This window comes from Lepisosteus platostomus, chromosome 7 (genome assembly GCF_059453375.1).
Source record: "Lepisosteus platostomus isolate fLepPlt1 chromosome 7, fLepPlt1.hap1, whole genome shotgun sequence".
NCBI lineage: Eukaryota > Metazoa > Chordata > Actinopteri > Semionotiformes > Lepisosteidae > Lepisosteus > Lepisosteus platostomus.
Window position 1 is genome coordinate 54,694,526 of NC_142617.1, and position 14,396 is coordinate 54,708,921.

The 14,396-nt window shown below is 35.2% G+C and overlaps 1 protein-coding gene across 1 annotated transcript; it reads right to left on the bottom strand.

The window, feature by feature from the left end:
• Nucleotides 1-323: 323 nt before the first annotated feature.
• On the bottom strand, nucleotides 324-14,153 carry ppcdc (phosphopantothenoylcysteine decarboxylase). Its single transcript, XM_088641285.1, has 5 exons — nucleotides 13,973-14,153; nucleotides 10,447-10,542; nucleotides 8,781-8,909; nucleotides 7,495-7,663; nucleotides 324-4,818 (listed from the first exon to the last, which is right to left on the bottom strand). The coding sequence occupies exons 1-5, from the start codon at nucleotides 14,120-14,122 to the stop codon at nucleotides 4,739-4,741; spliced, it is 624 nt and encodes a 207-aa protein (XP_088497411.1). The 5' UTR covers nucleotides 14,123-14,153; the 3' UTR covers nucleotides 324-4,738.
• Nucleotides 14,154-14,396: the final 243 nt, after the last annotated feature.

A 14,396-nucleotide genomic window follows, 5' to 3' on the forward strand; every position in this document is an offset into this window, starting at 1 on the left:
TTACTTTCAAAAATAAGGTTTTAAAATGTTGGTATTTTGTGAAAGAAAGAAAAACAATAGTCCTGATGCATCTGCCTAAGCACTCTGAGTACCTGATAAAAATAAGAAACCATAGTCCCACTGTGCCACGTACTGACATGATTTCATTCAGCCATGGAGTTACATCAGCTCATTAACCACAAACAGTGCAGCAGCATGTCCAAAAAAGACATGCTGTGGCTTCAACAACTGATCCCTTTCAAACACCTGGGACTCTAGCATGCAAAAAAGCAAGCATTAGCATTAAACATTAATCAGTTTGCAGTATGGAAAACAAAGAGATGTGACCCAAAACATATGTTTTATTGTATCCGGTTAAGTAAACTACAACTGTGTACATTTTGGCTCACATGATGATTTACAATCAAGTCTACTTTAAATGTACATTTATAACATTTGTGATTAAAAATGTCTCCATAAATGTTTTTCTAATTTCCCACAAACTTCCTTAAAATTTGGACAAATCCTTTCAAATAAGCAGATGGTCCTAGCTCTCTTTCTCTTGGAGAAGTTACCAGCCACCTTACCAGAAAAGCAACTTTGTCTCCATAATATGACTCACCACAAAGACAACACTGCACACTGTTTTAATCACACTCAAAAAGGCAAAGTCCTGGCTGCAACGCTGACATGAGCAGCAACTGGGCAGTGACACTACTCTGTTTCACTGTTAATCTTGTACCAAGACAAGTTTTCTCATGGCCACAAACTTGGGCGAGATTGGGAAGTGAGTCATTTACTGGGAGCATGGAGAGGCAAGGCTAGAATACTTTCAGGAACTTTTTTCAAAACATACCTAATCCGGAATCATGGTAGAAACTATAAATGTAATGAAACAAATGTGTGAATCAGTATTTTTAAAAATAAGAAGTCTTTATTAAAGATGTAAGGAAAGCATTAGTGATACACAGTCAGATTTGATCAAGAAGCAAACTTTGACCCACTTGTTTTCTGAATAGAATTTTAAGGTGCAAATTTATCCCCATTTGTCCAAATGACATATGCAAACAAAAAAGATGATGTAATATATTAGGCCTTACTTTTGCAAAAGAATCATTCTTTTTAAGAAAAACGTAGAATTTGTTGTAAAACGCTGTACATATAAATATAAATACTTCTAATATTTAAGAGCATTTATTTGGGGAAAAAATAGAAATCTCTGGCATAACTCATAATTAAATTATATTATAAACTCCACTAAAAAAAAAGCAATTCTGTTGAGAAATGAGAGATTTCAAATTTAAGGAGTAGTCACACTAAGAAACAAAGTAGGCTTGATTGCTAATATAAATAGAAAAGAACATATATTATAATACATAACAGTGTACTATTAAGGTATATGGAAATTAGTGACAGAATAGAAGCAGATGTTTTGCAGAAAGAAGATTCAGCAGCTTGTAATAACCTATAGTTATTACAAGCTGCTGAACAGGGTGCCACAATAGATGTTAATCAAAAGTGCCCAGGGGCCCATGGTGTCAGTCTGCCACCTCTTCAGCTATGTGGCCCATGGGGATGTGAAGATAACTACTGCAGCACAGGAAGCAGATTTTCCTGAAAGGAGAACACACAAAGAAATATCCTCTACAGTTTTTGACCTGATGCAATATTTGAATCACTTTGTTTAAAACTGGGCAGCGTAAATACATCTTATATTGAGTAAAATGTATCCAGATAGTTTACATTACTGATAGTGTTCAAACAGATCCCCATGTGTCTCTCTTCAAGTCCAGGCAGTTGAGCCAACTGGAGAATCATTTGTCACTTGCGGGTAGTTGGTATGTTGGAAATATAGTAGGTAGAATTAACCTTATCAAAATAAGACATTACAAAATGAAAAAACAATTAGCAAAATTAACTGAGAAAAATGCAAAACAAAAGGAAGAAACACGGGTTATTCTTAAATGCTGATAATATTTTGATTAATCATTAAAATAATTTATATGGATGACAAAATATTATACGGGGGAGGGGGTGGGGGTCTCCTTTAAAAATGGTAAAAATGATCAAGATCAATAAACTTGCATGGTGCATTTGTTTTCACTCACTTTCAGGTTCTCTAAACCAAAGTCTCTGTATAAGAAAAATGCTGTCATTTTTTCAAAGACTAAAACCAGGGACTGTAAATAAAATATTATTAATAATAATAACAATAATAACAACAATAATAATAATAATAATAATAATAATAATAATAATAATAATAATTGCTTATACTCATAGTGCTTTTCTAGACACTCCACTCAAAGAGGTAATGGGGACTCCCTTCCATCACTACCAATGTGTAGCCCCACCTGGATGATGCGACGGCAGTCATAGTACAGCAGTACACTCCCCACACACCGGCAATGGCCCCAATCAACACTACTGTACTTCCAGCAGCAACCTTAGTTTTTCCCAGGAGGTCTCCCAGGTACTGAACAGGCTCACACCTGCTTATCTTCAGTGGGTTGTCGGTTGTGAGCTGCAGGGTGATATGGCTGCTGGCATGAGTCTGAGCATAACACCTGAACATAAAGTTCTATATTTTTAAATGTACATAGTGTGTCACAAAATAGCTTAGCTTGTTTTTTTTAATTATCTGAATCCTTGTGACAAAAATCATGTGATTAGTTTAAAAAAGATAAAGATGTAGAAATATTAAATACTCTTTTGAGGAACCTTCTGAAACACTCATGACCACTTCCAAAGGTATAATTATAAACCCTTTTCCATTCCATCACATTAAAAAATCATATTAACTTGCTTCACAGTGCAACGTTTCGTTAATGTTTCAAAGCATAATTGTGTGTATTCTAGCCATCCTAAATACTGAGGAAATGTTTGTTTTATTGAAAGAGTTTAGATGAACCAACTGTTCCTCACTTTCTGGTTCTGGCTGTCAGTGCTGCACCTGGCTTCAGATAGGGCTATACCACTACAGGAAACTGTGGTATTGCTTGATATGCTCTTCAGATGATAATCTAGCCTTACCAGACAGACAACCCTTCCCTTCCCTCCTCAGCAGGGGTGGAAGATGGAGAAACTGTATGGCAAGCATGCACTTTTAATGCTTCCAGTAACTTCCTCAGACCTATGTTGAGTAGTTTCTTTTACTAAAAGTTATACAAAAACCAGATACAAAGGTTTTGTACACAAAACACAAAGTGTCTTTTTTTAACTTAATAATGTCAGTGCATTGTTATTGCAGCTTTTAAATCTCAGATGCAATTTGTTTTTTAGTAGAATATGTCAAAATTTGCATGTTTCTTGATCTTCATGTTTCAGTATGCCTCCCCCGATCTCCCTACCTACTAACTGCAACCATTTACTGTCTTAGTCAATAAAAAATCCCCTTTTACCTATTTAAAAACATTGCAATTTACTGTCTCCAAAAATGCTAGTTGTTGCTTAGAAATGGCAGTTAATCTTGGCCCAAGTCCTTATTGATGTAGCAAGTCTAACTGGAAATAGGTCTTCCTGAACAAAAAAGGCTGAAGCCTAGGCTTCACAGCCAAAACGTTGTGTTTCCTTTCTTTTCTTTTCAGCATGGAATAAACCCATTACTTAGTTACTTTGCAGCCTATGCATGCAGATGCAGCTACCTACTTGAACTACTTTATTATTTTTATGTTTTTATTTGGGATTTTTTCCTGTACAGAGAATACAGATAAAGTAAGCTAGTGACAACATATTTAATATTAAAATTAATACTGAAGTTTTTTTTATATATAAATGTGTTCCCACAACAATCTGACAGGCTGCAGGGCTTCAGGGGATCCCCACCTTCCTTCACATAAATCATTTAGATCAATAACAAGTTCTATTTATTAATGTTATACTTGAAAAAAAGCTGAAACAAAGTTAATATACATTTATTATGTGCAGATGCTTACTTTAACTGTTGAATTCAAATTATGTTTTTAATTCTTAACATGATAGGAAGTGAAGAACGGATACAAAATTAAACTAATTACAATGGGAAAAAAATAGATCTATCATTATTGTTAATTTGCTATTGCTAATTGGCAAATATAGTATATCTAATGTAGTAACAATAATTAGTTGTGAAATAGAGTAATTTAATTTGATACTGTATAAATCATTAAATTATTAAAAGATATAGATTTCCATGAAAAACAAACTTCAATTCCATAAATAGACCATAGAAGAACACCTCCCAAGTTTCAAAACCAGTCATGATATCCCAAAAACTATAAGCCTCTTCATATTTTTCAAAAACACTGAATGTCTCTCTTTTATAACCAGCAGATGTTATTTTATGCACTGTCAGGTCTGTAATGTAGCCGGCCCCGAGCAGTATAAAGTGTGGGCATGATCCCCGAGCAGAGAAAGCTTTCATTACTAATTGGAAAACATTGGTGAGGTTTTTAAGTCTTATGACAATAAAATAAGAATCAAGAAAAGGGGAGTCAATCATTCAGGATGAACTACAAAAATTTCTCACTAATTAAAAAATGCTAAAAATGCAGATTAAAGTGACTTTTTGTGTGAATCACAAAATCAAAGCAGTTCCAGAGTATTCTTTTCATTTCCAATATATTTAACAAACAAATAAGATGAAGATTCTTAGCACTGAATTTACAGATGAGAAAGGTAGCACAGCTCCCTGTAATAATTAGCCCATTCATTATTTTTGGCTTACCCAATGGAAAGCGTTCTATTTACAAAGCAAGAAGTACAATGCTCTTCATTTTGTCTATGAAGACACTGAAGCCTTCTGGATGTATTCATTGATAACTTGTATTATTGTTGAAACTTCTGCCATGGCACCTTTACCTGCAAGCAGAAACAAACAGCCTCATTGTGGTGAATTATTGTGTTAATAAGAGACATTAACCAATTAATTTATTTACACTACCTGACAGCCCAATTCCTTTACACGTGTTCAATGAAATGTATAAAACATTTTCTGTCATGTGCATGAATATTCCAAGGATAACACACAGAGGTGTGATAGCATGATTGCATTTATGAAACAAATTTATTTTACTTTCAAGATTGAAATGGCTGAAAATGAAACTGATGCAAGAATATGAGTATTATTAGGATTAGAATGAAAAAGAATGAACAATACTGTCTGTGCCCTTTGTATTTCAGTTGTGACTTCCAAACTTTTAAAATAAAAGTTTCAGTGCGAAATTCTGGATATTCTGGAGTTTTACATGGAAAAACTGAGCATTTTCTACCAGTATATGTTATTAATTATTGTTAATTTTTTTAAAAAAAAAGAACCTGTGGTGTAAACTAAAGCATGATCAAATTTTTTTCATAAGGCTAACAGGAAAGAAGAAAAGCTGTGCCTCACATGGTACTCAATAATCCCTAAGAATAGCATACAGCCTTTCTCAGTCAAAAAATGTACAATGTACAATGTCCTGATAAATGTACATTTTTGTCAACAAAATATTATGATAGTGTTAAACTACAACAATATAAACACAAATCATAAAGAAAACAGAAAAATGTGCTTACATCAAAACTAATATGAACAAAATAAGGAAAGGGGGGCAGTTGAATAAATTGTGAATGAAAAACAATGAATGACTAACAACATATTTTAGCTCTAACAGTTCAAGTAGGTAGCTGTGTCAGCATAGGAAGGCTGCAAAGGAACAAGTTAAGGTTTACTCCACGCTGAAAGGAAAATAAATTAAACACAGCATTTCGGCTGTGGAGCCTTCTTTGGGATATTTTAGCTGTGCTGCTCTCAATAAATACAGTATCTACACATTAATACAACTTAATAAGCATTTAAAATAATCCCAGTCTACACCTAGCCCCGCAAAATAAGATTATTTTTTTTTGTTAAAACCTACCAGAAATAGAAGTTGTACATGAAAGCTGACATCAGTGTGGGAGTGTAATTCAGTAGGAGCAATCCGGTACTTATTGGATCACACCAGTTAGATCCGATAGCACACCAGTTACATACGCAGGAATTGTTCTGCCACAGAGCATCTCCAAAACATATGTAATTAGATTTACATCTAATCAAAGTACATCCATGACAGAGATGTTGGAAATGGAAATAAAAACTACTTGCCTAAACTGCAGCCCACTTAGAACTATTGTGCAGGATCTACTGTTCTGGTCCATATCTAAGTGACTGGTAGAGGACTAATTTTATATATATGCAAAGAAGTACATAGGGATCAGACCTGTACTTTTGAGTAAGATTAGAAATGAATTAAATCAGCCACTGGATGAGAAAGGAATGTCCCAGACACCTTGTAACTTAGGCAAGTATTTGTTCTAAAAACCACGTAAGGAAGAACCACCTCTAAATGTGTAAAGAGCAGCAACACAAGAAATTGTGTAAAACTTTATCCTGTACTGTTAAGAGTTACTATTTACATAATAAGAGACCTATTTAATGAAGCCGTTTTTATTTATTGATCTCGCCTTTTCACACTTATCCCACAGATTTCCTTTCATTTGGATACTCTCTCACCTGCTGTGCCTTCTCACGTGCTCTGGACTTTGTTCTCCATTGGTCTACATCCCCACTTATTTCCTCTTTCTCCATTAATCCTACAGAAGGCTCAACAGCCTAAATGTGTTTTTCTTTCTACTCACGTTTCTTTATTTGAGATTTGCTGCTTAAATCTAGAGCTTCCAGTTTCTGAGTCCTATCATTACTTTTGTAAAGAAAATTACAGATAAAACCATGATGACTATCAGAATTTATATTTTCTTTTGGATTAAAAACCTTCCAGATATATTGTGATGTTCAATAACTTAAACTCCCAAGGTGAATCCTACCCTACCCCCCTTTAAAATTTGAAATACGGAACATCTGTAAAGATCTAGATGAATGAAACTCCAATCTGACAAACGTTAAGCATATAAAAGGCAGAGGGAAAAATTGAAGACAATTTCAAAAATGAAGATCTCAACTCATCATAATTACAGGAGTGAGATGAACAGCAAATTTCTTTAGACATAACCACGAGGATGGTACCACTGTAGAGATACCAATTTAACAAACCCCCAAAATACTATGATAATAATCTAAATTTTTGGAAGATGTCTTAGTTACCAATGGATAAATAAATGATACATTTATGGTTGAATAAACATCTGTCGAATAAAATTCAGTATTCATGTTATACGTGTTTTTTTTGTTATTTCATTTGTCAGTCAATCCTTGTTCTTTACCAAATAAGTAAGAAATATTATAAAAGATGTAACGTAAAATCAAGATTACTTGTTAATGATTAATTGCATTAATATAGTACATTTCATCCCAAAGAATCCAATAGTGCTTACATATAGTAAAAGTTTCACTTTAACCAACAGGGAAGTATAACATCCACTTGGGTAATGTGTGTAAATCTACACAGCAGATTAGGTAGAGAAGTGGGAAACTGCTTCACCACACAGATTAAGGATGAAGGTCAGGAAGGCCTGGCTTCTTTTGGATATGCCGACCATCAAGCAATCATAACTCACCTTCATCTCCACAGACAAGTTTTTTGGCAATACAAGGTATCTCAGTGTACCCAAACTCTTTCAGACGTCTGATCTGCTGGGCTGTGATAGGGTGTTCCCACATTGCTGTGTTCATTGCTGGGCAAAAGAGAAGTGGTCTCTTCAGATCCCAGGCTCTGACCACACATGTCTGTAAACAAAAAGCCCTTATTAAAGAAAAAGAATGAAAGATGGCAGAGTATACTGTGTAAAGATCTGTGATACAATGGTGATGTAACATGTTATTAATAATTAATAATTGTATATGAACATAACTACACCCCCAGTGTTAACAGTTTCAAGATGATGAATTTGAAAAAAAAAAGAATTTTAATGAAGAGGTTTTGTAAAGAGAAACATTATTTACAGAGACAGAGAAACTGAAGATCTTTACTACAAGGCAAGGTTCTTTGCTAGCAGCTGGTATGCAGAAGACCAGAATTAACACTTTGTGTATCTCACATATTTACATGTCTGAAAATCACCTTGCAAAACATTATGGTAACTTTTCACTTACAAGTAGGATGTCAGCTGGTCTGCATTGAATCCCAAGTGTCAATAAGAGGTGGAGGAAATGCTGACCTAAACCTGAGGTGATTAAGAGCTGGACTAACAAGTTCCTGGGTTTTAAGTGTTGGTTTGAAAAGGTCATTCAGATATTAGCCATAGATATCCAAGCACATTGTAAAACCTCTTATCACATTGAAGAAAGATATAAGATGTGAAAAAGGGGTTAAGTGATTTCTTTCTGCACAAAGACTTCTTCTGACACAAGACATTCCATGCTTAAGCACCTTTGAGTTATGGCAGGGATTGGAGTTAACTGATAAGAGACTCAAAGTGCAAGATAGAGACCCCCTAACTAAGGAAAGATCAAACCTATATTCTAAACAATACTTTGATCTTATTGTTCATTGCATGCAATAATCTCAGTCGTTTAAACTTCATCTCAGATCCAGAACTTATTTATCTGTTACAACAACATCTATCATGCTGTTGCACCCACCTCCCACTAGAATGGAACCAAAGAGATAAGCACTTATCTCAGAGATAAGCACATCCTGGAATTCCTAGGAATAACTTTCACTATCTGACCTGAGACCTTAGTGACCTAAGCAGTGACCTTATTTCTTTATAGCTCTTATGAGTTTTGCAGTAGTAGCACAGAAGATGAAATAACAAATCACTGTAATTTAATGCAAGAAAGAACTTCTGGAAAAGGTAAATGCAAAACATACTTAGATGCATTAGGATTTTTTCATGCTTACCAAAAGATTGTCACAGATACCACTGGCAATTTTTCCAAGAGTATTGGCATCCAGGGGAGCTATCACCAGGAGATCAGCCCAGCGTCTCAACTCAATGTGCAGAACGGGATCAGAGCGGTGTGTCCACATCTAGAAAAAAAACATCAAACAAGCACATCAGAAAAGAAATTACAGCTACGTCATGTTGTTTGGCATTATTTTCTTATTAGTCTTCAATATAATCAGCAAGTTAGATAACAGTAAACAGTAACAGAAAGAAAACAATAGGAAAGATACATTTTTATTGGCAAATATCATAGAACAGAAATGGAATTTCATTAATGTCACTATTCAGTACACTTCCTGTTCCTTGGAAACATGGAAACTGCAAAAGGCAATACAAACCCCAGTTTGAAAATAAAATAATGCACTGGGTTCATCTGTATTGGGTAAGAGATTATAAATGCAAATGAATTCCTAATGTTTAATTTATTTATCATTTCCTTCATAAAATGAAAAAAAAACTAAGGTTTTGGTATTTTCTGCATAAGAATTCCCCTTCATATTTTTTTCATTGTCAGTTTTCAGATTTTTTGAAACCCTACTGCTCTGAGCACATTTTCTGTGGATGTACTTAACTATATTTTCATGGATCAACACTCACATTTCTGTATGTTATTTTAATGAATATTTCTGGAGTCAGCTTTCTGTTACAATACTATACAACCAACAGTGGTTAGAGTAACCAAGTGTTCAGCAGTGTTTGTAGAGAAGATCAAAAAAGAAGCACTTGTGAATACCACAGTGCTACAGTGCACTCAAAGCACTGGCAGGGAGCGATGCCATAAATCTTCCTTCTAAACTGCTTTCCACTTTCAGATAGTATAGGGCAATAATGATATAACTTCATTATTACCTACAGATGCAGTACTGTTTTGGGAATACTATAGACTTATTGGAGTATTATAATATAGACACTTGTCTCTTTAGATATATTTTCTGGGTTTTTAGACATATATAATTACAATGTGACATATAAGGCTTGTATAATTGTGGGTGGTGGCTGAAAGAAGATCTGGTAAAGTAAAGATGCTTATCATGCCATGCCATAGGACAACAGATTGTTCAATTCACAGTTTAGAGCAAAAGCACTCAAACAAAAGAACATTTACATAAACATAGCCATCGCTGGTGACCAAATATTTTACTATAGATCTTTCAACATTTGGAGTGATCTTCAAAGAATGGCTGTGTCAGTCTAGATTTGGAGGTGCTTTCGAATTAAAAATATGAACAAATATCCAATACAGGGTCACAGGAGAACCAGAGCCTATCCTGGCAAGCAATGGGTGCAAGGCTACCAGTCCATCGCAGGGCACACCCAGACACAGACACCAATACATTCACACCAGGGCCATTTTTTCCCAGATGCCATTGTATGTTTTGAAACTGTGGGAGGAAACCTGGAGGAAACTCACACAAACATGGGGAAAACAAACTCCATACAGATAGCATCCCAGGTCTGGAATTGAACTCAGAGCCACAGTCCTGGGGATAAGCAACATTAGCCACTGTGCCACAGTGTTGCCCAATATTGTCATCTTGAATTATAAATTAATCAATACATCTAGATATATTTTCTCCCCATTAATTTCGCACCCAAAATATATTTATATAGAACCTGTACCTCCCACTCATCCTTATCACTGTAAATCTGGACCTCAAGATCTTCAGTCTTGTAGAAATGCTTGGCATGATCTGTGGTGACTACTCGCACCTCCACCTAAAAGACAACGGTGTGTTGAGAGAGCCTTTATCACATCAGATAACATTGGCTAATTATTTCAGATTTCTTAAGTGTCTTAACATCGGTCTTGCAAATGCTACTTGCCAAGGAAGCCATATACTGGATTACTGAAATCCTTCATGCATAATAAAGTGCACATATTCCTAAAATAACATTTAGTTTTAATAACATAATAAAGCAAAAACCCCAGCAAAAACATTAATTCTATAAAAATTGATTTTTTAATTTATTTTGAGAAGTTTGAGAATTCGTGAAACAAAGTGTCACACCCTTATCCCTACATTTAGCTGTAAATAGCCTTTGATAAAAATGTTCCTAGACAAAATAGAGATCAAACACCATGTCAACATTGCACTTTTCTACAGTATCCAAATTTATGGAATTTAAAATAATGAATATTGAATCAGACTTTTTAAGATCTGAGCGCAGGCGCTCACCCTGCGATCCATGTGGGTCCTAATGCCCCAGTATAGTGACGGGGACACTATACTGTAAACAGGCGCCGTCCTTCGGATGAGACGTAAAACCGAGGTCCTGACTCTCTGTGGTCATTAAAAAATCCCAGGGCGCTTCTCGAAAAGAGTAGGGGTGTAACCCCGGTGTCCTGGCCAAATTTCCAATTGGCCCTTACTAATCATGGCCTCCTAATAATCCCCCTCTATGAATTGGCTACATTACTCTGCTCTCCTCCCCACTGATAGCTGATGTGTGGTGAGCGTTCTGGCACACTATGGCTGCCGTCGCATCATCCAGGTGGATGCTGCACATTGGTGGTGGTGGAGGGGAGTCCCCATTACCTGTAAAGCGCTTTGAGTGGAGTGTCCAGAAAAGCGCTATATAAGTGTAAGCAATTATTATTATTATTATTATTATTATAAGATAAGCCAATATTTGTATTTGAAGCAGCATGTCCATATTTTGTGAACAATTACGTAAGAGTTGCAGTAAACATCACTATTTAAGCTGACCAGGGTATAACTCTAAGAACTATTTGACATTTTAAGCAGCTGGGCATTCTGGCATCCTAATGTATCATTTCTTCCTGACACAAAATTCTATTCTTTACTGGGTAACATAAAAGGTTAGCCACTGGTGCAACTGATGTGTAAAAGGGACTCAGCAATATATATGCTTTAATGTTAAAGTTCGAGGAGACATATTTCCTCTCTGCTTGGCTCTCCGGCATAGTTTTGAAGTTTGAGTAGGTAGCAACGTCAGCATGCATAGGCTGCAAAGGAACGGGTAAAGGTTTATTCCATGCTGAAAGGAAAATAAATTAAACAAGATTTTGGCTGTAAAGCCTTTTGAAATTTTGAAGTATGCCTATTACAAAGACCTCAGAACTGACAATTTGCATCTCTACAATACCCTTTTCCTACCATTACATAAGTGTCTAGTTTGAGTTTCCATTGACTTTTACAACCCTCCAAAAGCAGAAATGAATACACTCCACTAAGAAGTGTTTTTTTCCTTTATGGCAATACTATTGGCTCTTACATACTTTTCTCTGATTCAACTAATGTCACAGGGATACCTTCAGCATTTTAAACATCACTTTACTTGTCCTATACAATTTCTTGCATTATGAATTCGTCTTTTCGCATACCCCAGCTTGGTCTCCACGAGACACAGACACACAGACAGGGAGAGAAGCCTGGGGTCAGAGCGCAGGGTCAGCCATTGTACAGCGCCCCTGGAATTAAATATGTAATTACAGGTGTTTATCTCCAAGAGTTATCTTACATAAAGGCTATTTTTGTATTGGTTCTCTAATTTAAGGAGGACAAATTTTCACACTATACAACTTTCATGTTTCACTTTTCATATATGGAAATACATTTTAGTTTACCCTACAACAGACCATAGTCAGACTAATTTGCAACTCACAGGTGTGGATTTCAAACACAAATACAACCAAAGCAGGTTGACAAATGTGTTTTATTACTAGATTAAAATCGATGAAAAATGCTTGTCTGAACATAGTTTATCCATATTTTACATAAGGCTTCAATCTCTCTAGTTTTGTATCCATTTCAAGACATAAAATTACTGTAACGTAAAATTGCTGAATAATGTAAAATTGCTGAATTATGAAAAACTTAAATGCTAGAAGAGAACCCAATCCCCTAAAATTAATTCAAAATACAGACTCCAGATGACCACACAAGGAGGCTGTGCACCTGAACAAACAAAAACATAACATGTGTAAAGATTCTGTAAAGACATTTGACATTTTAATAAAAATATAACTTCTCATATTCCGTTAACTGTATATTCTTCCCTAGAAACTAGCCATATTTACCTATGATGGATACCAAGTCATCACTGTGTATTACGGAAATAAACTTGTAAACTTCAGTTTTTACTGAATGAAATAAGATAATTTAAATTCATGCTGACAATCACATTTTCTTTGTGTTCAGCATGTATTTAAACCGGTCGATTTCAAAACACTATGAGGATATGTAAGGTTTAGAGAAAGGGGTTATTCAGGTAATACTGCAAACCTAAAAACCCACTCCCAAAAATTGAGTCCACTTAGAGGAATATTACCAATATAAGTTTTTAACATTTTAACATCTTGGCATATGAGAGACATATCAGCTCTCTAAAAATAAACCTTAATAAGTCATTTTTGGGATTGCCTCAGTATTGGGTTTGTTAAGTTTTTTGCAAGAAGGCAAACATGGTGGTATCATCTTCTAAAATAGAAGGTCCCAGTTCCGGTCATCTGGAGCCAAAGCCCAGCAGGTTTTCTAAGTCTCATTTAATGATAAACTTCTTAAAATCTTACAGAGACCATACTAAACTTTAATCAGACCAATTCCAATCTCCTAACTCAAAGAATTGGAAAAAAGCTAGATTCTGAACTTGTGAACTGGAGTTGGGACTATTTTCTAACTGATATAAAATCTTGCTTTCCATTATCTGAACAAGTATTCAATAAGACCTAGGTTCAGCATTGACAATCAGGACAGAGCAAAATAGAAGTGTAGAAGTGAAAAAGATCACAAATGCAATAGGTTGGAAAAGTGACATGATTTATTTATAATGATATTTTAAAAAAAATCAAATATCCAATTAATCGTTATTCAGTAACCTACATATCCGGGTCTTTCTTGGAAATCTGATATTATTTTAGTTTTATTTCGGGAGTGGTGAACTTTTACATTTAACTATAATAGTGTCTGAAGAGTGTTTCACAGACATTTTAAAAACAACTTTACATTCCAAATTTAGCAATAGCATTTAGCATGTTCAATACCTCAACAAAAACAGTATTCATAAACCGAAAAAATGAAGGAGGCTATATGGTTTCAAAAAGTACTTTATATTCTAGGGAAAAGACAACCGCACAAGTCCCCAGAAAAGTGCGCATACAACACGCATCACACCTATTACTTACCCTAGGTAATTCTAGAAGTTTTCTGACCAGCAAGGGTAATTTTATGGCTGCTACACTACCAGTTACCCCAATCAGGACACGAAAATTAGAAACGGTGTCAGTTTTTGAATCTATCTCTGTACCGAGTACGCTTCCAGCTGGCCGATGCATGCCTGTTTCCTCAACACTGCCGGTGTAAACCGGAAAATGACGGCGAAGAAACCAATAACGAGGAGCAATGATGGACATTGAACGATATTTCTTTTTGACTTTTGGAGATGTTTTATGAAATCAAAATATTACCATTTAATATTTGAATTTCAAGTTTAAATAATGTATTTACACAGATTTAGTCAAATCTGGAAATAAACCTTAATAGTTAGATAAGAACCCCCCTGTACATATTGGTATACGCGAGACTTGACGGAAGTTGAGAACCGAAAGA

Bases quoted from the DNA above. Each gene is read 5' to 3' on its own strand.
- ppcdc (XM_088641285.1), bottom strand. From the start codon at position 14,122: ATGCATCGGCCAGCTGGAAGCGTACTCGGTACAGAGATAGATTCAAAA. The intron at 10,543-13,972 runs GTAAGTAATAGG...GTTGTCTTTTAG, and splicing joins AACTTCTAGAATTACCTAGG to GTGGAGGTGCGAGTAGTCAC. The intron at 7,664-8,780 runs GTAAGCATGAAA...TTTTGTTTACAG, and splicing joins GTATCTGTGACAATCTTTTG to ACATGTGTGGTCAGAGCCTG.